General features: G+C 42.1%; 2 protein-coding genes across 7 annotated transcripts in view; one reads left to right on the top strand and one right to left on the bottom strand.

Moving 5' to 3' along the window:
• Window positions 1-15,590, bottom strand: part of LOC100010877 (merlin-like) — a 71,593-nt gene extending 56,003 nt beyond the window's left edge. The window contains exons 1-4 of one of the 2 annotated variants that reach the window (XM_056819712.1): window positions 15,317-15,590; window positions 7,287-7,414; window positions 4,472-4,597; window positions 3,862-3,984 (exon numbers count right to left, since the gene is read on the bottom strand). In XM_056819712.1, the coding sequence (XP_056675690.1) occupies window positions 3,862-3,984; window positions 4,472-4,597; window positions 7,287-7,376 (339 nt within the window). In that variant the 5' untranslated portion in view covers window positions 7,377-7,414; window positions 15,317-15,590. The remainder of the gene's footprint in view (window positions 1-3,861; window positions 3,985-4,471; window positions 4,598-7,286; window positions 7,415-15,316) is intronic. The other variant, XM_056819711.1, reaches the window with a different exon arrangement.
• Window positions 15,591-21,584: 5,994 nt separating this feature from the next.
• Window positions 21,585-26,712, top strand: MRPS17 (mitochondrial ribosomal protein S17). Of its 5 annotated transcripts, none has more exons than XM_001362829.4 (3): window positions 21,585-21,684; window positions 23,593-23,732; window positions 26,071-26,712. In XM_001362829.4, exons 2-3 carry the CDS (start codon window positions 23,610-23,612, stop codon window positions 26,335-26,337), a joined length of 390 nt encoding a protein of 129 aa, XP_001362866.1. In that variant the 5' UTR covers window positions 21,585-21,684; window positions 23,593-23,609; the 3' UTR covers window positions 26,338-26,712. The 5 variants fall into 5 exon arrangements, with proteins under 5 accessions (XP_001362866.1, XP_056675685.1, XP_056675688.1 ...); XM_056819707.1 differs by having other exon boundaries at window positions 21,641-21,664; XM_056819710.1 differs by lacking the exon at window positions 21,585-21,684 and adding an exon at window positions 21,707-21,942.
• The last annotated feature ends 918 nt before the right edge of the window (window positions 26,713-27,630 follow it).

Genomic DNA, 27,630 nt, shown 5'->3' with positions numbered 1-27,630 from the left:
AATCTGAGAGAGTTCACGTCCCACGTCACTCTCCTCCTTCCCCAGAAGCCCTGGGCGGAAGACAGAATCTCCCCGCCAGACAGAAGCCAGCCGTGGAAAGACTCCTCGTATTTGCTTTCTATTCTCAGACGAGTCACGTATAGGGAGTTGATTTGAAACCCAGGTAAAGGCATTGCTGAACTATTAAAATGGAAAAATGGAACCCAGTTTGCTTTCCAAAGTGAAAGAAGTTTTTTAAATCCTCATGATGATACAAACATTGCATTTTAGCACAGAAAATGACCAAGAGCAACACTGAGGATGTTAGGGTTGTTTGTTTAACCCTCACCTTCCAGCTTAGAGTCAGTATTATGGGTATTAGTTCTAAGGCGGAAGAGTGGGAAGGTTAAGTGACTTGCCCAGGGTCATACAACTGAGGTCACCTTTGAACCAGGGTCCTCTGGTCTCCAAGCCTGGCTCTCTATCCACTGAGCCACCCAGATGCCCCTGAAGCATAATTTTGACATCTGATGGCTCTTTATTATTCTTTCTACGTCAGCCACAAGAGCCAGGTTTTATCCCAGATGTTTGGCTGCAGTGGACCCCCCTTACTACAAGTTAGATAAATGTTACCAGGATTTTGCAGAGGTAAAATGAAAATGTATTCGCATCCAGTTGTCTGTACATGTTCTGCAATTAAGAATCAGGTGTGACCTTAAATGCTTATCATCGGGGCACTGTACAAGTTCAAATATGTTTTGGTCTCCAGCTTTCCTACTTTGGAATGAGAAGAATTTTGGTAATTATATCTCTAAACATTAAGGCCAGTTGAGGCAGGTTCACAAGGAAAGAAAAGCTAAAAAGTGGGTTATTGTGCAATTTCAAGGAAAATTGTGGTTGCTCGTGTCATTCCAAAGTGCCTTTAGAAAACCACCGCCAAGTAACGCTTTAAAGGCCCAGGCAAAAACGAGAGTATTTAACCCCATGAGTTTCCTACCCAGAAGTCTACGGGGGAGTAACTGACACAGCGAGCGTCTATTACAGGCAACATACGATGCCGGAAGGCACTGGGGATACAACGTCAAGTCTTCAAACTATTAACTTTGATGCTAAGTGAGAGTCCCCCACAGTATGATGGAAAGAGCCCTGATTATGGACTCAGTAAACACACGACCTTTCATCCTGCCTATGAAACTTTCCAGTTTATGTGACTACAGACAAAACCTCTCTGAACCTCCGCTTTTTCACCTCTAAAATGGAGATAATTAGGCCTTTCGTATATGTGTTGAAAACACTTCCAGAACCTTTAACATGCCATGTAAATATCAGCAAAGGATATTTCATGACATAACAGAGGTGAGCAGCTGAATTTTGGAGTCTATTCACTGCTGATCTGGAGATGAATTCGAAGAAATGAAATCTTTCAAGCTGCAATTCCACTCTATTCTTCTCTATTCTAAAGGTCTGATTAGCTGCTCTTTAATCTTCCAAACCCGTCCCAAAGCCCTCCCAATTACTTAGGAGAAATCAAACTAAATCCTGAGCTTATTGTGATTTGAAAATGAAGGAAACAAGGAAACCAGCATGAATTAAATGCCTGCTATGTGTGAGCCACTGTGCTAAGTGCTCTTTATAAATAGTATCTTGTTTGATCCTCACGACAACCCTGGGAGGTAAGTGCTAACAGATGAGGAAACTGTAAATCACAGTTAAGGGACTGCCTGAGGTTGAATTTGAATTCAGATCCTCCTGACTCCAGGTCAGCACAATAACCACTGTACTACCTATAAAGACTTAGACAAGGATAAAAGGACATTAGCTCTGAGGCTCATCAACTGAATTACTTAAATCCTGTTTATGCTGACCTCCATGGCTTATTTCTCCAGTTATTCTAATTATATGTACTATACTAAGTTTCACTTGAACTTTTATGCTAAGGAAAAGGTCTCTAAAGTCATGGGTCCCCGGCAGAAATAACAGCCAAGTGGCCCAAATATTTCCATAGCCCAAAGCTTCATAAGGTCTTCTCTTCACAGTGCTGTGTGGCTGTTATCCCTAGCTCAATGATAATAGCATAAGTCTCAGAGAGATTCACTGGCTGGCCCCTGGTCACCCCACTGAGTAGCTACAGTGGGACCTGAACCCAAGTTTCTCCCAACTCCAAGGCAGGGCTTTTTCTACAAAATCATGCAGCATCTGGAGTCTCTCCCTGCTTGATCACCTCCTGGTACTAGACTGGAAAGCAGTGGCCCAACTCCATTACCACGAAACCCGTCTACAGTGAGCTCCTATTGTATCTTCTTAGTGGGTACTTCCCACAAAGCTTAATTTAGAAAATACTAATTGGCAACACTGCTTTCTGAAGTTAGGAGAGACTCTAGAACCCTGAAAGACCCCCTTACCCAAATGGAAACTCTAAAAAGTGTCTACACTAAGTCAAGGAACCAGAAATAGGTTGCTGTTATATTTTTTCCTGGTGTCCCATCCTCCTAAATCCTGTACCATCCCCTGAAATAGACACTTTTTTATAAAGAACTCTCTCTCCTCTCTCTCTCTCTCTCTCTTTCTCTCTCTTTCTCTGTCTGTCTGTCTCTCCTCTCTCTTTCTCTCCCTGTTTTTCTCCCTCTCTCTCTCTCCCTCTCTCACCATGATTTCCTTTTCTATAGAAAGAGGACCTTGCTCTAGTCCAAAGGCATTTAATTAACTTCCTTTGGGTCTGGAATCCCTTTGGCAGTGCCCGAGGAAGTCTACCAGCCCTTTCTCAGAATGATGATTTTAAGTGCTTGTACACAGGATCACAAAATAAACAGATAATAATGAAATAGAATTTTTCCCCCATCCAAGCTCATGGAAGCCCTGAAATCTACTCATAGAGCCCTCAGGGTCCTGTGCATCCCAGATTAAGAACAGTCGCTTCCATCTGTTATCCTAAAAAGATTCTCTAACCAAGGAAGTTTAAAGCATAACTAATAATATTTATATTATTATTATGTATAATAATAATTAATATTAAAACAAAGGCAAGGAAAGGAAAGCTTCCACAAGTGAGCATCCATTTGAAATAATATAAAATACATTTTATATATATCATATATATAAAAATATGAAATATAAAAAAGAGGGAACATGAATCATGTAACCATGGGAAAACATTTAAAAATAAATAAATGCATTAAAAATAATATTAAAAAGAGGCAAATGACAAATACCAGTGAAGCCACTGACAAGAAATTGATCAAGTTTCCACTTTTGTGGTATTGTGGATTATCAGAGCTGAAAGATCTTGGAGATCATTTGTCTAGCTCCACTCCCTCTCCTTAAATCTGTATCTCTAATAAAGCAATATGTTAGAATTCTTCTTTTCTAAAGACAAAGACTCTCAGGAGGTTATGGTCCTGGGGAGCCACCCGGCCCACTCTTCTTTGAAAGGCAACATCAGTTTTTCATATGGCAAGAGGGAGAGAGTGATCGTGGGACAGCCTCTGAAGCCCACATCAGCAGGGCCCCATTCCTGTGGCTCCTACAAGCCATGGTATCAAGTGTCTAGGCAGACTAGAGCTCCCCTCAGGAAATGGAGTCCAATCATTTGCCTCTACTTGCTAGTCAAAAATAAGAGAACAGAAAAGAGGACCCAAAACTTAACTTGATGTTCTTCCTTTACATATGGAATAGTGCTATGACTTAATGTGCTTAGAGATCAAGAGAAGTTCAGGCAGAACAGTACTGATGGGTGTGTAAAAAGAGTGGCTCTCCTTACAAAACAGACAGACAGGCAGCCCCAGGAAACCTGCCTGATGCTATTGGAAGCAGGCACTTCAGGAGGGAAAGGAGCCGAAAAGTAAGGATTTCAAATAAGAATCAGATTTGCATCCACTCCCTGACCTGCAGGAAGAAAAGGTGTTGAGTGACTTCTTGAAGGAGTTCTTCCTCCACCTTCTCTGGGTAAAACTTGGCCAAAAAATGGAATTTTATGGGATCTTCCTTTGGAATTTCTTGTTCCAAAACCTAGTTCCAAGGATGCAAACAGAAAAAAGAGTAGAATGGTATTAGCAACTGCAGAGAAAAGTCAGAGAGCTAATGATGACGATTTTGATAGCAACCACAAATGGAAGGAAAAATTATAAAATGAATTACTGTGCAAAAAACTAATTCATAGAAGGAATTTGTCCATATATTCCCTGTGGCTAACTTGTAAGTAAAGTTTCATACTTAAATATAAACAAGAGACCTTGGATATGTTATATTTGTATTTGGCATATAACCTTAGACTTTATTTCCACTATTTTGAAGGATCTTTTTCCTAAGGTTCATCATTTTATTTTTTTAAGCCCAGGATCACTATCATTTCCATTCATGTATTTTATGTTACACATATCTATCGTGAACAACACTTTTACCTGCCCCAGAGTTATTGTCACATCCAAACTCAATTTACACGATACTTTCCAAAAGGTTTTCTAGATTAAGGAGCAAGTGGTTTAGTTTTCCTCACCTTTTTTTCCATCTTCAGCCAAGCACAAACTCCTTTACTGGTATATTGCAGGCCAAAAAACCAGGTTTCCCGGAGCCCTAGTGTTCGGCATATCAGATCAAATAAGTCCTTCCCCTTCCATTTCATCTGAAACAAGAATAAGAATATAACTCAATCCTCCTGAGATCTAGGGTCTTGTTCCATGCAATCTGCCTTCCTGTTCCTGTACCATTCAGGTTATAGATAGCCTTCTACTAGTCAAAAAAAGCCTTAAATTGAGAAACATCATTATTCTGGGCACTTCACTATACCTTTCCATCTTCAATATTGTCTACTGCTCTGAAGCTAGATTCCCAAAATCCCTGTGTTGGGACACAGCTTCATGTACTCAGGACACTCAGAAATAAGGAGAGATGTCTCCAAATTGAAGAGAGTGTTGAAGTCATTCTCTCCACTGCTTGTAATGGAGTATCCTGTTTTAACTCTTCCCTATCACCATGATGGCAAGCCTATGGCACATGTGCCAAAGATGGCATACAGAGAGGCCTTTCCTTGGGCATGCTCAGGCCCCTGGCTTGGCCTGCTAGAAGGCTGACCCCTCCCCCAAATGCAATGGGTGGGACATTCTAGCTTCTTTTCACTTTTGCAGGGGCTGAGCTTAGCTGGGCTCAGCTCTGGGTGTGGCTGCTCCCCTCTCCCCACCCCCAGGCTCTGGGAACTAATCAGCATCAGTGGGCAAACCCTAAGCCCCAAGAGCTGAGCATCAGAGGTAGCCACTCCCCCTAGATTGGGGATAGATTCTATATACCTATCACCCTGCAAAAGATACAAAAGTTCTTTTAATCTTTGTGGACCCTTAATAGGTGAATAGAGCAGGTAACAGTCCTGCTTTTATAAGAAAAGAATTCACTGGGTCCAGGCCCTCCTGATCTCACTGACCCTAATTAAAATAACGCCATGAGTAAATCTAGGGCTGAGCCCCATTCACCAAGCCCTAAGGAAATATATTAATCAGATCTTCCCTAATCCCTCAAAGGAGGATGGAGAGGAAATTATATAGCCTACCCAAACAGAGGGATCAGAATCAGCTAACACCTGGATGGGAGGGTCCCCATAGAGGCATCCTATCCACCCCCACCACTGTAAAACTGGAAGGGCAGAATACATGGACTTACAATAAAACCTTTATCTCCACAGAAACAGGTGGCAGTCTTCTCCTGGGTTTTGAACAATGTTTACCTAGCTACCTGGACAGATAATTTCCTAATTCAATTAGCAGTAGCTAAAGTGGGTCCCTCAAAGTGAAGAAAATCCCAGGCTACTAGCCAGGGTTTCAAAGGCCTACCAAATGCCTGAGACTTCCAGGAAATTTGCATCCATTCCAGTTCTAGCCCAGCTGCAGTCTTTCACTTTGAATATCCCCATACACACAAGTATAAGTGCTTTGAAAAGGGTTAGATTACTGAGCCTCTTCCTTTTAATATGACTCATGCACTGTGTAGAAATTGCACTGGGAACTCTGTCACCTCCAGGAAGGGAAAGACAATGTATTTTTCAAACTGGTATCCTAGGTGGCCATTCCACTGCACAGAGTCAGGGGCAGGGCATGGCACACAATGGGGGGAGGGCAATGGCATGCAATCTGGGAGGGGTGGAGAAGCATGGCATGGGTCCCTAAAAAAATTCCAGGGGGCAACTGGGTGGCTCGGTGGATTGAGAGCCAGGCCTAGAGACAGGAGGTCCTAGGTTCAAATCTGGCCTCAGACACTTCCTAGCTGTGTGACCCTGGGCAAGTCACTTCACCCCCATTGCCTAACCCTTACTACTCTTCTGCCTTGGAACCAATACATGGTATTGACTCCAAGACAAAAGGAGAGGGTTTAAAAAAAATTTTTTTTTAATTCCAAAAGGCTCCCCATCACTGCCCTATCTGATCAAAGACCAGCACCCTGTACTATTGTTGTTATTGTTGTTCAGTCACGCATGACTGAAGTTTTCTTGGGAAAGTCACTGGAGTGGTTTGCCATTTCCTTCTCCAGCTCATTTGACAGATGAAAAAACTGAAGCAAACAATGTTAAGTGACTTGCCCAAGGTCATACAACTAGGAAGTGTCTGAGGCTAAATTTGAACTTATGAAGATGAGTCTTCCTGATTCCAAGCCCACTCCTCTGTCCACTGTATCACCTAATTGCCCCTATAGACTAGCACCTTGGACTTGGGTACCAAAATTTGTGATGTCACTAATCTAAGGAATTCTAGTGTTACCAAATCGTTAGCTCAGTCTTGAAGGAATAATTAGCTTAACAATACATGGATCATTATTAAAGATTCATGTTCTTACTCTTGACAGTATTTGAGGAAGGCCAATAAGGAACCCCTAAGCCAATAAATAACCCACGTGCAACCAGTCATCGTAGAGTTCCTGGGCAATAGCAGAAGATGGGTGGGGAATGAAGAGCTCAGGCAAAGGACTCCTTTACTCCAGGGTTTGGTATAAGCTTGTCCTACTAATGCACATCTGCTTCTGGTTTGTGGCTGTGTGTCAAGACAGTCTTTGGCACTATGACACACTCACCCGGGATTCCAACTGTGAAAGATTTCAAGTCTGAGTAAGGAACACCTAATTCACTTAGTCTGCAGGGCACTAAGACAATCAATCAAGCCAATTAGTGAAAATTTGTGAAATTACACAATTCCCTTATTTTCTCCACCATTCTCTGTTCTGGTGCTTATAAACTACTTTCCAGAAAAACCACACGGGCCGAAGCCAAGATTCCTTCTTGTCTGAGCAATTAATAAAACCAGGAGTCAATACTATATTACCAAACCTCTTACCTCACAGCTGAAGTCCATCTCAGCATCCATCGTGATGACTTTGACTTTAAAAGTCTTTGGCTGCTTTTTCTTCAGTCCCCTGATAGACATATTATTTGAAATAATGACCTTCTAGCTGATGGACCGACCTAATATTGGACAAGATTAAATCATTTCTAAAGTTATATTTCATAAAATGAAAAAAAGGCAAATAAAGAGTGATCCTTCTTCTCCAAAACACTTTTTCAGAATGGAGTTTTATCTCTACAAGTGCAAATTGAATTTTCACTCATAAACCAAACCAAAGTCAGAGTCCTATTAACCGGAACTGTTGCTACTGACAAATATGAAATTTAATTTAAACATAATTTTATATGTTATTCACCTTAGCTCAAAATTCCTTTTCCAGCTCCTGAATTGTTTCTGCAAATGATCGTGTGTTTCTATTCCTTCTTCCTGAAAGGTCCCCTAGGTGTCTCACACCCTGGCCTCAGAGTGTATGATCTCATTTCCCTCAATCTTGATCACATCCCAGTGGACCTCTCTTGGTTGGGATCCCACTCAGTGCATCGGAAGTTTTGCTCTCCACTTTCTGGGCCACATTTCTCTGCTCAGTCCCTAAGGAACGGGGGTCTTGAATATTGAAAAGATTGAAACTTTTCATGTTTTCATGAAAAAGAACAGAAAAAGGTTCTAGGTCCGATGCGCAGTTTTCTTAAGTAATTTGCTTCCTTAGGCTCTCAGTTTCTCCATAACCATTGGCACATGCTTTTCATTTGACCCGCCGAGACCTCCCTAAAGATCTTAGGCTCAATTACCTATATATACCTATAGGATAATCAGTTGATTATCCTAAGAACACAAATAATAATTTAATAACATTCAAAAACTGAAAATGTATGTCCTGAAAGCTGTATTTCTTGTGGATAGAATTCTTTGGGATAAAAATCAGCTTAGTTGTCAAATGGCTGATAGTAATTAGTCTTGGTTATTAAGCGAAAATGAGTTTTCCCAGGGACACGTGTGCTCTTTGGTAGACTTCATTTGCCTTCAATCAAGTTCCTTTAGTACAGAAGTGATCCTGGGTTCCCGAGCCATTCTACGGGGAGCACAGGTTCCATCAGGCTCCTGAAGTTTAGGGAAGTTCATCACCAGGTGGACAGAAGACCATTTACTAAAGCATAAAGGCTAGGGGTATGCCTCAGTGATTGGAGAAGCCAAATGCCAATAGAGGAACTAAAAAGATTCTGTTCTAAACAGCGCTATCTGATATCTGTACTATTTCTCACTTCAAAATTTTAGTAGCTCCTATTTACAATAATCTGGTGAATTTAGCATCATTGGACTAACCCGTCACTTGGCCTCAAGGCTATCCATCAACCTCTACAACTCAGAAAATGGCAAATAACCAGGAAGACTGTGAAAGAGGCTTCCAAGCAGCCAGAATAGACCACGGGCAGAAAGTCCATGTACTAAAAGGTGAAGCATTTCATTCACAATAGAGTTACTCAGACCACAGCCACCACAACCACTCAGAGTCTGTTTACTTCTATTTTAAACACAATTCCTTTTTTAAATTGTTGTATTGGGGGGCTCAGTGGATGTAGAGCCAGGCCTAGAGATTCAAATCTGGTCCTGGGTTCAAATTTGACCTCAGACACTTCCCAGCTGTGTGACCCTGGGCAAGTCACTTGACCCCCATTGCCTCGCCCTGACCACTCTTCTGCCTTATGACCAACACACAGCATTGATTCCAAGATGGAAGGTGAGGGTTTAAAAAATTAAAATGTTTTATTGATATCATTTTCCCATCACTTTTAGTATATATTCCATTCCTCTCTCCCACCCAGCAACTCATCCCTTTTCTAACAAGATGAAAGAGAATATCAGTCAGCCAAACATCATTTTATATCCGGAAACTCTCGCCTCTAGACAGAGAAAAGAAAGATACATTTCTGAACCCTTCCTTAGACCAAGTTTGAAAGTTACAAAGCTTATTATCTGGGCTCCCAACTCATCAACCAGGAGCAGGAAATAAGGAAAGGGGAGGCAAACAATGGAAAGGGTACAGAAGTCTTGAATTCAAATCCTGTCCCTGACATTTTTGTGCCTGTGGGACCTTAAGCAAATCACTTCATCTCCTTAAGTTTTACTTCCCTCTTCTGCAGTTCTACTTCCCTCTGGCCTTTGAGGTCCCTTTCAGTGCTAAATCTATGAACTGAAGAGTCTGCAACAGACAGGAACAGTGAGTTGAGTTGGAAGAGGCAGCTGACAGCAAGAGGAGGAGTGGGAAAAGCGTGCATTCAAGGACTCCGAAAAGTAGTAACCTCAGGCTGTTAGCACAGGACTAACCAGCCCCAATTCTTACTAAGTGCCTGCTCTTGTTTTAAACCCTGGCCTTCCATCTTAGAATCAATACTGTGTATGGGTTCTGTCTAGAAGCCCCCAAACTTGTAGCCTAGAAAGATTTAGTGACCCCCAGTTTACTTAGCTTAAAGGTAAAAGCCTGGGGTTTGACCTGATCACATGAGAGTTCCTCCCAGGTGGGGAGTCCAATTCCAGATCTCAGACTAAATGGAGATGACTAATCCCATCAGGTGTAGAGTATCTCTTTTGTCCCAAGGGTTTCTTTACCAAGGTGGCCCAGCCCTTTTTTCCTTGTGTCCCAGGTAAAGCATCAGCCCCTCACTGTTATTCCTGTATGGGACTCCTCATTTTCCTTTGTTACCATTGTAAAGTCAATCAACTATCCCTCTCATCCTTAGTCCCCATGTCCACCCTAGAAAGGTATTTAAACTTCCCAACTTTAATGGCTCCTTAGAATTGTCCAATCTTGAGCCCTTGGATTTCACAGGGGTCAGGGACCAGAGCAACTCCAGAGTTCAATCCTCTGACTGCATGGGCCAATGGCGCGCAGTTCTGTGTAGAGGCATAACTCAGCAATGTACATCTTTCCTTAATTAACGAGTGTTTTTTTCCCCAGTCAACAGTTCCAAGGCAGAAGAGTAGGGCTAGGCAATGGGGGTTAAGTGACTTGCCCAGGGTCACACAGCTAGGAAGTGTCTGAGGCCAGATTTGAACTTAAGACCTCCTCTCTCCAGGCCTGGCTCTCAATCCACTGAGCCACCCAGCTGCCCACTGTGAAGATTGGATTTAGCTATCTCCTGGAAGCCATAGCAACAGCTTGAGATTTAGTCCCACTGTCCAACCAACGGGACTGACTGAGCTTTGACACTTTCTTTCTCTTCTTTCCTTTCTTCCTCTTCCTCCTAATATTCTTCTTCTCTTCCTCCTCCATTAGTGATGGTGAACCTTTTACAGATGGAGTGCCAGACCACAATCCCCCCCCCCCCTCCAGACTGAGTGAGTTTCTGAGGAGGGGATCAGCAAGGCACAAGAAAAAAAAAAAGAAGGTACTTAACTCTTCTTTGATAGTGAAGATAAAATTGTAATCCCTGGTCTATTTTTAGATTTACATCCCCAAAGTGTTAACTCAGTATTTAGAGTGGATCTACCCATTTTAACTACAAAAAGGTGTTAACTAACCACAAAAGGTATAACTAACTACAAAAGGTGTGAACACCAATTTCATACATTGAGTGAGCAGTCCTGGAGAGGACCATCTGCTGTGATTGGTAGAAGTAAAATTTAGGGAAGGAGACACAAGAGAAAAAGGTCTTTAAGTAGAGGAAACAGAGACAAACAGGATGAATCAATATCATTCAATTGGAAGAATCGATAGATCAAGATCATTCAGTAAGTTGGAGTTGGACTAGAAGAAGACACTTGGAGTTGTAGCGAAGAGAGACACTTGAGGATAGATTAGAAGGCAGACACTCAGACTTGGAGTGAAGACACTTGGCTATGGAACTGGACCCTGGAGAAGCTTATGCAGGAGACCATGGTGAGTGAAAGGCTGACTTAGTTTCCTTGCATTTCTGGAGGTGTGTACCTCCAAGAAAGGCCCATCGTCTTGAGACTCCTTTCCCCGGCTGGGGCTTAGAATTTCTACCTGGCTCTAAGGAAGTCAGAGCTCTCTCTCCCCTTTTCTCTCTTCCTTAATATCTTCCCTCTATTGTAAAATAAACTACCATTAATTCCATTTACTTGAGTAATTCATTTTGGTATTTAGAAATTAAATCCCTGGTGACCACCAATTAATATATTCAAGTCCAACCAACATAAAAAATTTAACACCGCTAAGTGCCTGCTCTTTAAGGGCCTATGGGCATATGAAATAGTCTTCAAGTAGTTAACTTTTCTATATACCTTTTGGTCATCAAGGAAGGAGTATGACCAGGGGCACATAAGTGGCTCAGTGAAGTATGAGCCAAGCCTAGAGACAGGAGGTCCTGGATTTAAATTTGACCTTAGACACTTCCTAGCTATGTGAGCCTGGATACTTAAGTCACTTCACTTAACCCCCATTGTCTAGCTCAAGGATGGCAACCTTTGGCATGGGTACTAAAGATGGCAGGTAGAGCACTCTATGTCGGCACATGGCCCCACCCCCAGAATTCATTTCTAGAAAGGCAGAAGAACTCATCCCAGCTGTTCCTTTCCCCCTCTCCACCATGCCTGATGACATTTTTTCACATGCCCCTGCCTTTCTGCCCAGCAGCCCAATGGAGACACTTCTTCCCTCCCCGATGTGGGGTAAGGGGGAGGGGCATGGTATGTTGTTTCTGAGGAGGGAATCAGCAAGGCACTCAGTCTAAAGGGGTGGGATTGTGGTCTGGCACTCCATCTGTAAAAGGTTCACCATCACTAATGAAGGAGGAAGAGAAGATTAGGAGGAAGAGGAAGAAAGGAAAGAAGAGAAAGAAAGTGTCAAAGCTCAGTCCCTTTGGTTGGACAGTGGGACTAAATCTCAAGCTGTTGCTATGGCTTCCAGGTTACCCCAGACATTAAAAAATTCTGCCTAAGACAAACTAGTGTCCCTCAGAGTTAGTTGAAAATTCCACTCCAGAGCAAGTCACTACCATCAACTAACCCCATGTATTTCCATGTGCAAATAAGGGAGGACTTTGTAGACCTGATCTAGGGAAGTATCCTTAATGACTGTCTTTTACAAGCTAGGGCTAAGTAACCTTGTTTTGTTTTGTTTTGTTTTGTTTGTTTTGTTTTGTTTTGTTCCCAAACACTTCCCTTTAGATGGGCAGGTCACTTGGCCCTTCTACACACCTTACAACTAAAAGGTGTGCTTTAATGTGGAGTCAACCCTAGATACGTAATAGAACCCAAGACATTTAAAGCTGGAGAGGATTTCAAAGCTCTCATTTTACAGCAGAGGAAACCTGGACCCAATGACTTGGCCAAAGCCACATAGCTAATTAGTAACAGCAGGATTTGGATAGCAGCAACTTATTGCCACTGTAATAATTTTTCTGCTATATCACATTGTATCTTTCTTTACCATTGCTGTGATTTATGATGACTCTAAGTCAGGAAATCACGTTCAGGATTTTCTGTTCGCAAAGGAGACATATTTTAGAAAGATTTCAATCTTTTCTCTTTAAAAGCTACCTTCTGGCTTAGAATCAATACTGTGTATTGGTTCCAAGAGTGGTAAGGGCTAGGAAACAGGGTCCCAGGGTCACACAGCTAGGAAATGTCTGAGGTCAAATTTGAATACAAGACCTACCATCTCCAGGCCTGGCTCTCAACCCATTGAGCCACCTAGCTGCTCCAGAAAGCTTTCAATCTTAAAAAACTTTTTTTTTAATTTTGTGTTTAAAAGGATTGTAATATTTAGATATTTGTACTCTCCACTGCCAGATTAATGAGGCATTATTGTGGGATTGTCAACTTCATCTTCCAGAAGACAGAATTGAGACACTGAGGGAGAGAATTTCAGCTGCCCAGGGTTAAACATGATAAGGACAACTCAGAGATGCTTAGATAAGAAGATAGTCCTTCCTTACCCACTGAGTCATTCTGAAGACACCTGATACTCTAGAACCCCTCACTTTCTGCTCTGCATTAAGGGAATTAGATTTTAAAACACAGTTAATAGGGGGAAGCTAGATGGCTCAAATGGCTTGAGAGCCAGGTCTAGAGATAGGAGGTCCTGGGCTCAAATGTTACCTCAGATACTTCCCAGCTGTGTGACCCTGGGCAAGTCACTTCACCCCCATTGCCTAGCCCTTACTGCTCTTCTGCCTTGGAACTAATACACAGTATTGATTCTAAGACAGAAGGTAAAGGTTTACAAAACAAAACAAAACACAGTAATAGACTCCTTTAACCCTGGATTGGCCTGACCTATCTTAAAATAGTACAATTCTGAGGGGCAGCTGGGTAGCTCAGTGGATGGAGAGCCAGGTCTAGAGATGGGAGGTCCTGGGTTCAAATTTAGCCTCAGACACTTCCCAGCTGGGTGACCCTGGGCAAGTCACTTGACCCCCATTGCCCAGCCCTTACCACTCTTCTGCCTTGGAACCAATACACAGTATTGATGTGAGGGTTTAAAAGAAAATATTACAACTCTAGTTGCCTATCAAAAATATGAACAAAGACAGCTTGTTATTGACTCCCTTTGTCTTTCATTTGGACAATCTGTTGAATATCCCCATTAGAAATATGGTTTTAACATCTATTTATGTAGCCAAATCTTAGTAAGCACTTGAGGCTGGGGATGAAATGAAAAGAGAAACAGGCACCAAACTTGCTTCCTTTGTTCCTTTAACTCCTGTTTCAAATGGGTTGATGAAAATAAAATGGCAAGTTGGGAAAAAGCAAAAGGCAGGAACTTTTCAATGATCATTCTCGGGCTTGGAAACATTAACCAGGGTGGCAACTTTGCCAAAACAAAGCAAAGGCTGGGGACCAACTGAATTCCTCCTTTTTTTTTCTGTTTTACAAAATATATTACCAATTACTTGTTATAACAAATTTCCACACAAGTTGAATTGATTCTCGAAACAAGTCACTACCATGAAAAATCTCTATAGCTCTGAAACATCTCCTTCGCTGCTCAGCTCACAAAATTGGGGAAGAGAGATGGAGTACTCTAGGCAGATCTGTTATAATTTTCCACAGGTTTTTCCCTCCAAAAATGAAATTAGTTCCCTGATCCTACCCCTAATTTTTGGTCTGGGTCCAAACTGGGTAGGTTCTCTTGGGACAACCATTGTCTGCTCAAACTGTTAGTCAGTGGGCAAGCCTAGAAACCAGAAGCCGATAAACCAGAAGGAAAAAGGAGGGGAACCACAGAACAGAAAATCGAGAAAATGCTTCATTCCTTCAATCGTGAAGATGATAAAAATAATAGACATGCCCAGAATATGCATCTACTTTGGGTCTAATTGACGTTAGACAGAAAACAAAAAATTAAAGCAAATTAAAGCTCTGCTGTCAGATTCAATCCTGTAATTACAAATACAGAAGGGACAAGACATTTGGAGTTTGTGCTTTTTTTATGGTTACATTAAACCTCTAAGTAAAGGTTTTCCCATTTCCTCACTCCGAAAACCAGTTTATTCAAAGCTGTTACTTCCCAAGTATCCAAGGACGGAATCTTAAGTGTTTCCGTGATATGAAAGTCTTAACGGCGGGCTAACGAAAAGCTGAGCCCCAGAAACTGTAAGGTACTTGGGCAGAACTAAGGGGGAAGAGACATCTGCTCTCCAGAGTCATAAACTGAAATAAACACCCAGCAATTACACGGGTTCTAAACATGCCGGTGTCTCAAGTCACTTTTCCACCCTCCTTTTCCTCACTGATCTTCTACACTGGCTAGATATCCCTTTATGTACCGTGGCTATAAGGAGCCTCTAATAATCGGAAGAAATTTTGTCTGCTCCACAGGAAAAAAAAAAAAAGCATTGACAATTTCATGTTCAATTTCATTGCCTGTCTGTTTCCAGTCAGCCTCTCCATTCAATGAAAGAAGCGCACGAAGGGCTGAAAAGAGCACACAAGTCAGTCACACCAGATAATCGTTTTCATTTCCTTCTCAACTACTACAGCCATCTCGAAAGTTGGAGCCCCAGCAAACACTCCCGCCAGCAGAAGGCTTTGAAATCTCAGTCTGTCAAAGATTTCCTTACCTTAAGAGCAAACTCACAGAAATCTAAATTCCCCAAGTAGAGTCAAATGGCTGCTTCTTCCTGGAATCAGGACTGAATGACAAGATGCTTGAGAGTTCCCAATTCCACATCTTAGGGCAGACATCCAGAGCCCCGCCACACACTCCCTCCCCGGCTCCTGCCACACATACACACAAGAGCAGAAGAGGTGGTTTTCTACGTTCTCCCTTCTTTTGTTTCCTAGGAAGAACAGCCACTTAGCGCCCTCTGACAAAGCCACGAGTTGCTGGAGCAGGTAACCAGAGGGAGGCAATTAACTCCTTCCTGCTTGGAGGAAGGTGACCTAACGCTTAAATAAACCAGCCTGTGGAGTCACATTTACAGCTACACCTGCCCAGCGGACCCCAAAGCTGCCAGCGTGGAGAAGTCAAGGAACTTCCAGGAACATAGAAAAGCTATGAAGAATTCATAGAGAGCAAAGAGCTTGGTTAAAAAAACAAAAGACAGGGGGACAGCTAGTTGGCTCAGTGGGTTGAGAGCCAGATCTAGAGACAGGGAGGTCCTAGGTTCAAATTTGAGCACTTCCTAACTATGTGACCCTGGGCAAGTCACTTAACCCCCATTACCTAGGCCTGCTCTTCTGCCTTGGATCCAATACATAGTATCTAAGACTGAAGGAAAAGGTTTTTTTGTTTTGTTTTGTTTTGTTTTGTTTTGTTTTTTAAAAGGAGAATCCTGACCACTGATAGGTAAGTGAAGAAGTGTCTCTGGAAAAAAGAAATAACAAAAATCTAAGCCTCCTGTGGTCTTGTAGATAATGTAGTATAAGTAAATGTTATATCAATAACCTACGATTCTTTTATTCCCTTTAGTTCACAGGATATAGACGTGTAAACAGTGCCACAGAGTCCTGGAACCTCCAGTCACAAAAAGCCAAGTTACAAAAAGCCAAAATACATACTAGCTGTGGGGCCCTGGATAGGTCACTTAACCCTGCTTGCTTCAGTATCCTCATCTATAAAACGAGCTGGAGAAGGAAATGGCAAAACAATATTATTCTAGTATCTTTGCCAAGAAAGCCCCAAATGGGGGCAACTAGGTGGCTCAATGGATAAAGAGCCAGGCCTTGGAAACAGGAGGTTCTGGGTTCAAATTTGACCTCAGACACTTCCAAGTTGTGTGACCCTGGCCAAGTCACTTAAGCCTAACTCTTACCACTCTTCAGCCTTGGACCCAATATTTAGTATCAATTCTAAGACAAAAGGTAAGGATTTTTTTTTTTAAAGAAAGAATACTCTAAATGGGGTTAGGCAGAGTTGGATATAAGTGAAACACTGGGGAAAAATGGGAATAATGGCAACAAATGATATTTTACTTTCAAAATTGTTTTGAAATCCTTAAAATGCTATATAAATAATAGCTATTATTATTATTATCAAAGACATTAGAAATCATCTAATCCAAGGGTTCTTAACCTTGTTGGCATGATGGACCTCTCTGGCCATCTGGTAAAACCTGTAGAATAGGTTTTGGCCTCTCTGAATAATGATTTAAGGGCATAAAATAAAATTACAAAGGAAACCAACTATAATAAAAGTTATTAAAATGTTAAAATAAGTTAATGGACCCTAAGTTAAGAATACTTGATCTACATCAACAATCTCATTTAACAAATGAGGAAACTAAGGTACAGAAAAGTTAGGAAGCTTGCCCAAAGTATTCTGAAGTGAATAACATGCAAAATAATATTTAAATTAGCAAATAATTAACAGAGCCAAGATTTGAACCACTGTCCTTTGAGGGCTCTAAAGAGAAATGTTACCTTGCACCAGAGATCTCAGGTTTTCTGGATTCTGAGTCCACTGAGCCATCTGGTTGCCTTGGAAAGGAAACTGACAATCAAGCAATATTACACATATATGAACCAAATATATAATCAGGATCATACAATTTAGAGCTAGAAGGAACCGTAGAGGTCATCTAATTTATTTCCTTCATCCTATAGATGAGGAAACTGATGCCCGCACAAGTAGTAAAGAACAAGATCTGTACTTCAAAACCATCCTCCATCCCCAAATCTATTGCTTTTTCTATCACGTTGTACTGCAAATTCCTCTCTGACTCAGGTGATGTTCAATGTAGGACTGAAGGAAGAGGAAGAGTTTGGACAGGTGGATTGGAGAAAGAGGTCAATCCAGATGGAGTGAACACCATGAAAGCACAGGTTGTACTGATTTTGTTTTGTTTTTCAAGAAATAATTTAGAGTACAACTTAACTGAAAGATCGGGCACCCAAAGAGGGCAAGCAGGAGCTAAGCCTAGAAATATCGACTGACATCAGAGCATTGAAGAACTTCAATGCCATGCAAAATGTATTTTCTTTTTTTTTTTTAAACCCTTACCTTCCGTCTTGGAGTCAATACTGTGTATTGGCTCCAAGGCAGAAGAGTGGTAAGGGCTAGGCAATGGGGGTCAAGTGACTTGCCCAGGGTCACACAGCTAGGAAGTGGCTGAAGCCAGATTTGAACCTAGGACCTCCCGTCTCTAGGACTGGTTCTCAATCCACTGAGCTACCCAGCTGCCCCCCAAAATGTATTTTCTAAGCAATGGGAAGCCAATGAAGATTTTTAAGCAGAGGAATTAATGGTCAGAGACTTGCTTTGAAAGCAAAAGTCATGTCTTTATACCTCTGCATCCCAGCATTCAGAGTGGCATTAAACAAATAAGTGAGGCTCAATAAATTCTTACACATGAGCTTATTGATTATATATCCATATACAAATATATGTTTATATAGAGCCGATTTCTTCCTCTTCTATACTTTAGCCGTAGCACGATATCTGGCATATAGCAGATAGTTAATAAGTGCTGTTTACTTGACTTGACTGTATCTTTTGAGAACCTCATTTCAAAAACTCTTTGACACCTTAAATCCAACTATATATACTTTCCCTACATGTATATATATAAATATATATATACATGTATATTTAAATATACGTACATCCAGAGAGAGAAATAGAAAGTATACCACAAAAGTAATTAGTATTCAAAATTTCTCCATTTACTGTAATCTATAGTTCCATGTCTGGATGGTGTGGTGCTGACTGGTAGAGAACCTCTGTTTTCTTAGGATTCGTTATCAGGCCAAAATTAGCACAAGCAACAGAAAAACAATCCATTCGCTGTTGCATCTCAGCCTCAGAGGCTGTATTGAGTTACAATCCTCTTGAGAACCGAAGTTGTACACCAACTCTCCCTCCACTTACAATCTTTTCAAGTTAAATAGTTCACTGTCAGTGTAGAAGCTGACCTTGATGCACCTAGATGACCTTTTTTGTTCTCTTTGAAGGTTTCCAATAACATCATGCTAAAAGCATGGGAGCAAGCACACAACCCTGGTTCACTCCACTGTTGCCTGGGAAACTGAGAGCATCACCCATTATCCAGAACCTGTGCAGGCATGCTGTCATGGAGCTATATGGGATGTTCAATGTCTCTGGTAAAGTTTGCTAGTCCAGACAGACAGACAGATGGATGGATAGCTAGATGATAGATAGATAGATAGATAGATAGATAGATAGATAGATAGATAGATAGATAGATAGATAGACGGATGGACAGACAGATAGATGGATAGATAGATAGATAGATAGATAGATAGATAGATAGATAGATAGATAGATAGATAGATAGATAGATAGACGGATGGACAGACAGATAGATGGATAGATAGATAGATAGATGGATGGATGGATGGATGGATGGATGGATGGATGGATGGATGGATGGATGGATAGATGGATGGATAGATAGATAGATAGCTAAGTGGCCCTGTAAATAGAGTCTTGGACTAGGAGTCAGGAAAATCTGAGTTTTAATCTTACCTCAGCCATGTACTAGCTGTGTGACTCTGGGCAAATCATTTAACCTCTCTTCACCTGTTTCCTCATCTATAAAATGGGGATAATAACAGTACCTACCTCACATTGTCATAGGATCAAGTGAAATAATTAACGTAATTAACGTAAACTACTTCTCTCACAAATGTTTGCTATTATCTCAACTGACCCTCATAAATGAATGAACAAAAAAGTATTTATTAGGCATTTACTAGGTGACACTATCCTGGGCACTAAGCAATCAATTTTACCTTCAAGCAGTTCAGATTCTAACACAGAAAGACAACATATATAGAAGAATGGTAATCAGGAAGATGATTGGAAGGTACAATCCAGAAACAGTAATGTCAATTTGATTACTGCACTCAGAACTTGGGGGGGGGGGGGGGGGTGTTCGATAGGTAGATGGGTGGGTGAGTGGTGGTAGGAGAAAAGCATTCATAGCAAAGCATGGAAATAACTGGCCAAGAACTGGTCTATGTAAAGATGATTTTCGGGTTGTAACTTAAAATCTAAATTTAATTGGTCGCCAGGGGAAATCCCAAATAAAATTCCCAAGTCAGTCTGGAAATTTATGGTAATTTAATTAATATAGAGGGAAGGAATTTAAGGAGAAGGAGGGAAGAGGATATAGGATTTCTCCTGCCTGGCCTGTGCCAGGGGGAGTTTAAAATCTCCACCTCTTGGTCTCTGAAGAAGATGAGAGGCTTTTAAGAGGATAAAGTTGGAAAGTAAAAGAGGGAAACTTCAGCCAGAAACTCACCACCGAACTGGAAAATAGCTGTAGCCACGTCAAGATGTCGAAAGGTCCAGTCCGCTGCTGTCAGCCACCTCTCCACTGCCAAAAAGGTCCTGGAGAGAAGTGAGCTAAATATATAGACCTTTCACCCTTGTGTCCCCTCCTCTAAATGCCTATTCTTTAGTGCTCATCTTATTTGATTAGATTATATCTTTAGAGTTACTTAACAGTTCTTTGTTAAGTTCACCTTTTGTTAGTTACTTGACCTTTTTGTGATTACTCTATAGTTACTTAATACCTTTTTGTATTAAGATCTAAAAATAGGCAGCTTAAAGTTCTAGCATCACTATAAGGTAAGAGCTAAGTACCTTCAGTGTTCAATCAGGAGATTAAGACTTTTTTCCCATAAAGTAAGGTTTAAGTAGGGTGGAATCATTTAAAGTTCACACCTAATAAGCCTGAAACCAGGAGGAGGCATGGTTAATACTGACCAATCAGAGACAAGATAGATGTAGACACAGAGATTGGAGGAGTCAAATATCTGGTCATTTTGGGGGGTGCAGGAGAGTGTTAAACCCAAATGTCTCAATTCCAAATCTAGTGTTCTTTCAACTGCACCAGGAGCCTTTCTGTGAGCAGTGAAGCAAATGGTATTAAACACTTATGCAACTCTCTTGGCCCAGGCTTCTCCATCTGCAAAATCAAAGGTTGGGCTGGATACTTTGAATAAGAATTTACTATTTTGACTGATTGAAAGACCTTTATTCCTATGAAGTAGATTGAAGGCAAAATTCATCATTTACAAATAAATTGTTGTTGTTTTAATAAAAGACATTATCTTTTAGAGTTCAGATTTTAAAACCTTAGACCCTCATTCACTTTCTCCAATTCATAGAACGGATGTAGTCCAGAGCTGAGTAGGGGTGGGTGAGAATTGTGTCGTGAAGGTGAGGGTTTGGTGTGAGGGAATCCGAGGATATGAGGAGACAAGTTTGGACCCTTTACTAACATAGTGAGCTAAAGCATGGGAGCAAAGATTTGGAGATGCACTGATCCAATTTTCTCATTTCACATTGTGAAGAGGTAAAATGACTTTCCCAAGATAACCCAGCAGTAAGTGGCAGGCAGGATTCAAACCCAGAGCCAGAGCCTTTCTTCCCCTTCTTCCAATGGATCACGCTGCTTCTTCTCCCCTCTAAGAGTCGGGTTTCCTCAGGCTGAACACCTCTGGGGGCGTTAGGAGAAAACTGCTTTGCAAACCCTAACGGGCCTCAAATGTCAGCCACTATTGTTGTTACGCTCATCGTCACCGATTTTAGGGGTGGCTCAGCTGCACACAAGACCAAGGCAAGGAGCAAGCCCTTCCGCCGGGGCTGAGATCGATGAAGGGTCAATAAATGTCATGAGACGGGAAGGTACTCGGGAGCAACCCGGACCCAACATAAAGGACTACTTGTGCGGAGCAGACTCCGAGGAGCTTTTGCGCATACTCTGTCTGGCTCTGAGACCGCAGAGGAGCTAAGTCACTTCTACCCGGAGGTTTTAAAAAAACTCAAACTGCCGCGGCATTTTTTGATTGGGAGAGGAAGAACGGGGCCCGGCATGATATGGGGACGCACGGAGAAGGCGGGACATCCGGGCAGGAAGTGGCTGAGCACTGGCCGGTTGGCGTGACGTCACCACGTTTCCAGAGCCGGGGCGCTTGGGCGTTTTGGTCAGAGTTCAGAGGTCAGGATCTCGGGCTGGAGGTGAGGGAACGTTTTCTGAGTTGGGGCGTCGCTGTCGGTCGGGCTTCGAGCCCTTTGGGGCCCTACGGAGTAAATCCGAGCGCACGCGGGAGGGCTGAGGAAGCCGCGGGCCTGGGGAGAGACCTGAGAAAGGCGTGCAGGGACGTCCCCGCTGTCCCCCAGAAGGGTCAAAGCCAGAGGGTAGCGCGAATTGACAGAAGCGCTGTGGGCTGGACGGGATTCCCGAGGCCTGACAGGGGGGACATTGAGGCTCGGACAGTTAGATGCGTCCTCACTGCTTGGGGGTGACAAGGGTCACTAGCGGTCAATGTGACAGAAATGGAGACAGGGCTGTTGGGCTTTGAGGGGAGCCCTGATGGGTCATGAAGCTCCCCAGCCCCGTCCATCCCCCTCCCAGCCCCTTGAGTGATCTCCCTAAAGCACTAGTGGCGCCCCCAAAATAATCTCAAAGCCCTTCCCAACCTATCCCCCTCCTGCCTTCCCAGGCTGAACCCAATTAGGAGATTCTCCATCTCCAGATTCTGGGCATTCCTAAAGCTGCCCCCCATGCTTGGATACCCTCCTGCTCTAACCACTGACCTCCTTGACTTCCTTTTAAGTCCCAGGTAAAATGACCCCTTTTCCAGAAAGCCTTCCCCAATTCCTTCTTGATTCTTAACCTCTGTTAATTGTCTCCTACATGTAGCTCATCTGTACAGTTGTCTCCCCATTTAGACTGTGAATTCCTTAAGGGCAGGGCGTAGTGTAGTGCTTGGCACCTAAATGGGTGTTTTAATAAATGTTTATTGGCTCACTGTGACCTTGGACAGGTCACTTAACCCTCCTGAGCCTGTTTCCTTTTCTCTAAACTGGGGGTTTGTTGGCCAGCTGGTTCCTTCCAGCTGTACATGTAGCTGGCCCTTTCTGTTCTCTTCTGTCAGACATTATATCAGATGCCAATAGACAGTCGGCCAAGTGGCTTTTCAAGCCTATACTCACCTTTAGGACTCAGATTCAGGTAGTATCTGCAGAGACTCATCATAGGCCACACCTGAAAGGGCCCTGAGAAGCCACACCAAGAGTTTATAACCTAGAGGTAAAATGGTTTTTAAAAAAATTTTAATAACTATCTCAACATAATCCTTTGCTTTTGTCATTAAGTGACTCAGTGGATAGAGCAGCAGACTTAGAGATGAGAGGTCCTGGGTTCAAATTTGACCTCAGACACTTCCTAGTTGTGTGACCCTGGTTAAATCGCCAAACTCCTATTGCCCAGCCCTTACTGCTCTTCTGCCTTGGAACTGATACTTAGTACTGATGCTAAGACATGGTAACAGTATCAGGAGAAGGAGGTCCATAAATTTCATCAGATTGCCAAAAAGAGTTTGTTCAGTCTTCTCTGGGGACTGACTCTTCATGACCCTATTGGGGTTTTCTTGGCAAAGATACTGGAGTGGTTTCTATTTCCCTATCTAGCTCATTTTTACAACTAAGGAAACTGAGGCAGATGGTTAATTGACTTGCCCAGGGTTACCCAGCCACTTTTGAACTCAGGAAGATGAACTTTTTGAGACCCAGAACTCTGCACTGTCATGCCTCCTAGATGCCTAATGTAAGCCAACATTAGGTTAGGTTTAGTGAAAGGGATGTTCCTAGAAGGACCCAGCCAGTCAGTAGCACGTCCCAGACTCAGACTCTACTCCTCTCTGCTTCGGTCCCTAAAACAAGGAAGGACCTCTTTATATTCCATTTTTAGCCTCTCTTTGGGTTGAGTGAAAAAGAAGAAACTTGGCCAAATCTTGTCCAGTGTTCCCATGGCACCTGATTCCATGGACTGAGGTCACCATCTGGGCCAAAGGAAATTTACTTATCTGATCCATGATAACGACCAAGTAGATTGATTTTTAAACTTCAAAATTTATTTTTCAGGTGCCCCAAGATACAAAATGTCCGTTGTTCGTTCTACCGTCCATGCCAAATGGATTGTGGGAAAGGTGGTTGGGACAGCAATGCAAAAAACTGCCAAAGTGCACGTAAACAGGCTTGTTCTGGATCCCTACTTACTAAAGGTGAATCTTATCATTATTATCATCAAATAGGACTTATAAAGCACAGAACTTCACAAGGAACAGATTTGGTTCTTAACTCCTTCAGAGATTAGCTGAGGCATTTTTGTGTTTGAAAAACCATTATTGGCTAAGTTTACTCAAATCTAACCTTGTTCTAAAACTTTAAATTATATGCCAGATCTCAGTGTGAACATATAGTTAAAATTGTATCTACATTAACAAGTTGGTGATTTTTATGTTACTCCCTTGTTGTCTCTAATCTTTGTTTATATAATTTTAATATTTGGTCACAGTTGATATATAGTTCTAATTCTGTTTTGTTTTATGACACTTTAATACAGTATTTCTTTTATTTTTAAAGCCTCACCTTCCATCTTAGAATCAATACTATGTATTGGTTCCAAGGCAGAAGAGTGGTAAGAGCTAGGCAATGGGGGTGAAGTGACTTGTCCAGGGTCACACAGCTAGGAATTGTCTGAGGCCAGATTTGAACCTAGGACCTTCAGTCTCTAGGCCTAGCTCTCAATCCCCTGAGCCACCCAGCTGCCCCTTTAATATAGTATTTCATAGCATTGATGTCCCACCATTTATTCAGCTGTCCTCCATTTGATATTTAATAATAGCTTGCATTTATTTTATAAAGCACTTGGTATATGCTGAGCACAGTGCTAAATACTTTACAGACATTCTCTTATTTGAGTTTCACAACAACTCTTCGAGGTAGGTACTCTTTTGATCACCATCTTACAGATGAGGAAAATGAGACAAACAGAAGTAAAGTGACTCACCCAAGGTCACACAGTAACTGTCTATGATGTATGGTATTCCTTCGTGGGTGACCACCTGAAAGGGTGGGTGAAAGGGACTTAGATAGGGAGGACATAAGACGAGTAAGTAGACACAGAGACACAGGATATTTCAGCATAGCATAAGCCTGACAGGGAATAGCTTTAATGGAGTGAGAGCTTTTCTTAGCCAGGTATACTGGATTTTTATTGAGGATACCAGGGAAGCAGGGAAGGGAGATCCAAAGGTAAAGGGTGGTATGACCGAAATGACGTGGTTATCCTCTACAAGAGCCGCATCCTAACACAGTGGAGAAGCCAATGCCCAGACCAGAAGTTCATTTCACCTTCTGCACACTGGCCCTGTCTGATACAAATACTAAGTGACTATACATGGAGACTAAAGGGATACCTTAGCCAGTTTTCTGGATATCACCAGATTAGAGCCTTGATTTGCCTCGTGGGTATAACAATTAATCCTTAGAAATATATCTATAAGTCTGGCACTGAGCAGATTGCTTTGAGTACATCTACACTACTTTCAAAGTTTGTTCATCCCTGGATCCCAACAAAAGGCCAGATTAGGACTCAATTCATCCTGACTCCTAGTTGACTTTTTTTTCCTTCTAGCAAACACTGCAGCTACCAATAGGTAAAAGTCCATATGGGCAGTGGACTTGGTGTGTGACTGGATGGGTCCGATGAAATGGCCTGTCATATTTGCCACTTAGACTGGGGACCCTGGCTGTGCTGCCACTATAAGCCAGTCTCTTCCCTTCTAAGCCTCAGTTTCCCCATCTGTGAAATGAGGCTGTTGATACATAGAGGATGATTGTAGGATGCAGAGGAGTGCATGGAGGGCACTTTGCCAACTTCACAATGAAATCTTAGAAAATTAGAGTTAGTAGATATGTGGAGAAAAATAAATAGGGACAAAAAGGAATACACCTTCTTTTCAGCAGCACATGGTATGTTCACAAAGATTGACCATGTACTAGGGCCCAGAAACATGGCAAGCAAGTGCAAAAGAGCGGAAATAATAAATGTAACCTTTTCAGATCATAAAGCAATATAAATAATAATTAGTAAGGGCACATGGAGAGGCAAATCAAAAATTAGTTGGAAATTAAATAATACGATTCTCCAAAATCGGTTAGTTAAAGAACAAATCATAGAAATCATAGAAATGACAATTTGATGAGATGTTGAGACATCCTTTCAAAATCTATGGGATGCAGCCAACGTAATACTTAGGGGGAAATGTATATCCTTGAGTTCAATATTAACAAATTAGAGAAGGCAGAAGTCAATGCAAATTAAAAAACTGGAAAGTGAACAATTTAAAAATTCCCAACTTCACAAAAGTTCTTTAAGGGTCTGGGAATTATTTAGCCACATGTTCTAGCCACATCCCAGGAATGGGTCCAAGTTGTCATCACTGACTCCTACCAGAATGTCATCTGAGAAAGTCGCAGAGTTGTTGCGGTTTAGAATTAGGTTATGAAGACGAGTGATTTTAATGATAAGCTTGATCTTTCTGCTTCTCTCAACAGTATTTTAATAAGCGAAAAACCTATTTTGCTCATGATGCCTTAGAACAGTGCACAGTGGGAGACATTGTGCTTCTCAGAGCATTACCAGTGCCACGAACCAAGCACGTGAAACATGAATTGGTGGAGATCATCTTCAAAGTTGGAAGAGTCATTGACCCAATTACTGGAAAACCTTGTGCTGGAACTGAGTACCTAGAAAGCCCAACGTGTTCCAAGATTGCCCCACTCACCCAGAGTCTGAAAGAGCTGGATATTTCCACAACATAGCAAAGAAATGAAGCCCAGAAGAAGCTGTCCAAGAGACATTTTTGTATTTGTTTTCCATCCCAGCCGTCCTGGTTTGGTAGATGAAGTATCCAAAGCTAAAATAAGTAAGGAACTTTTTGAAGAATGTGGTTTTTCACAATGAACAGTGACAGTTTTAATTGAAATGGCCTCATCAGAACGGCAATGAAAATACCACTTTCTTATCGTCTCTGAGGTTATAGCAATAGGCTACATTATTAAATAAGGTTATTGTTTGATCCACAGAAATTTAAAATATCATAGGAGCTTGGAGTGGGGTGGGGTGATGAATAAGGAATTTGTAAATAATGATCCTTTTTTAATATATTAAAATGACTTGGAAGTACCTTGCATAAATGCTGTTTTTAGTGATTTACATTCAATTTTTCTTTCACCACTGATCCTAAAGAGAAAGAAAATGTTCAATTTTATGGCCAGATGTATGTTCAGAGATTAAGCTGAATGAATAACCTTTTAACAGGTTGGGGGAAATGAACCCTTGCAACAGTTTTTTGTATCCCAAAGGCAAAATGTTTATTCCTTTATATAAAGTTACCTGAAATGAGGCTTGCTTTCTTTTAGTGGTAAAATCCTAAGTGGAATTTGTTTTCAAACCAAGTAGCTAAGGGTCATTTTTAATCATCAGGGAGGGAGGAAGGAAGGGAGCCCATCTCACAGGACTTCAGGGTTCCTTCCGAGTGTGAAATATTTGTGACCAAGTTAGAGAATTCTTCAACCTCTGATTTGGTGCTCTCCGAGTCACACATATCAGGGCCTTAGCTCTCTGAGGGGAAATGGAGCTGTACGTTCTCTTCTGAACGGAGTATTTTAGGGCAAAAGAGTAAAAAAAACCTTTTGACCACTGAAGAAATGGATTGCAGGGTCAAAAGCCAGGCTGACAAAATATTGCCTTTGCAGACAAATGCTCGGTGGGTGGTCGTGGGCAGGAGAGAACTGACATGTAACCCAAGTGGACTGTCAAGTCAGACTTGGAATTTTTTGGCCCTGTGGTGATGTTCCCCCACAAATACCCATTGGCCGATGCCCCCCCCCCCCCCAGTGCCCAGTGGAACCTTGTGGCTGGCAGGACCAGAAGCCAGGCAGGGACCTTCCTGACCCTGTTGGGGATGGCGATAGACGCTAGGAGGTGGCAGGTCTGGGTCAGTTCCCCCAGCCTGGACCCTCCTCACCCCTACCCAAGCCCAGGACTCCCCCCCAGGGACCCCTCGTTTGAACTGCGAGGGTCCCGGCATACTTGGAGTCAGTTTGGGGTGA

The sequence above is a fragment of the Monodelphis domestica genome, chromosome 2 (assembly GCF_027887165.1).
Source record: "Monodelphis domestica isolate mMonDom1 chromosome 2, mMonDom1.pri, whole genome shotgun sequence".
Lineage (NCBI taxonomy): Eukaryota > Metazoa > Chordata > Mammalia > Didelphimorphia > Didelphidae > Monodelphis > Monodelphis domestica.
This window is presented reverse-complemented; position numbering and strand designations above follow the sequence as displayed.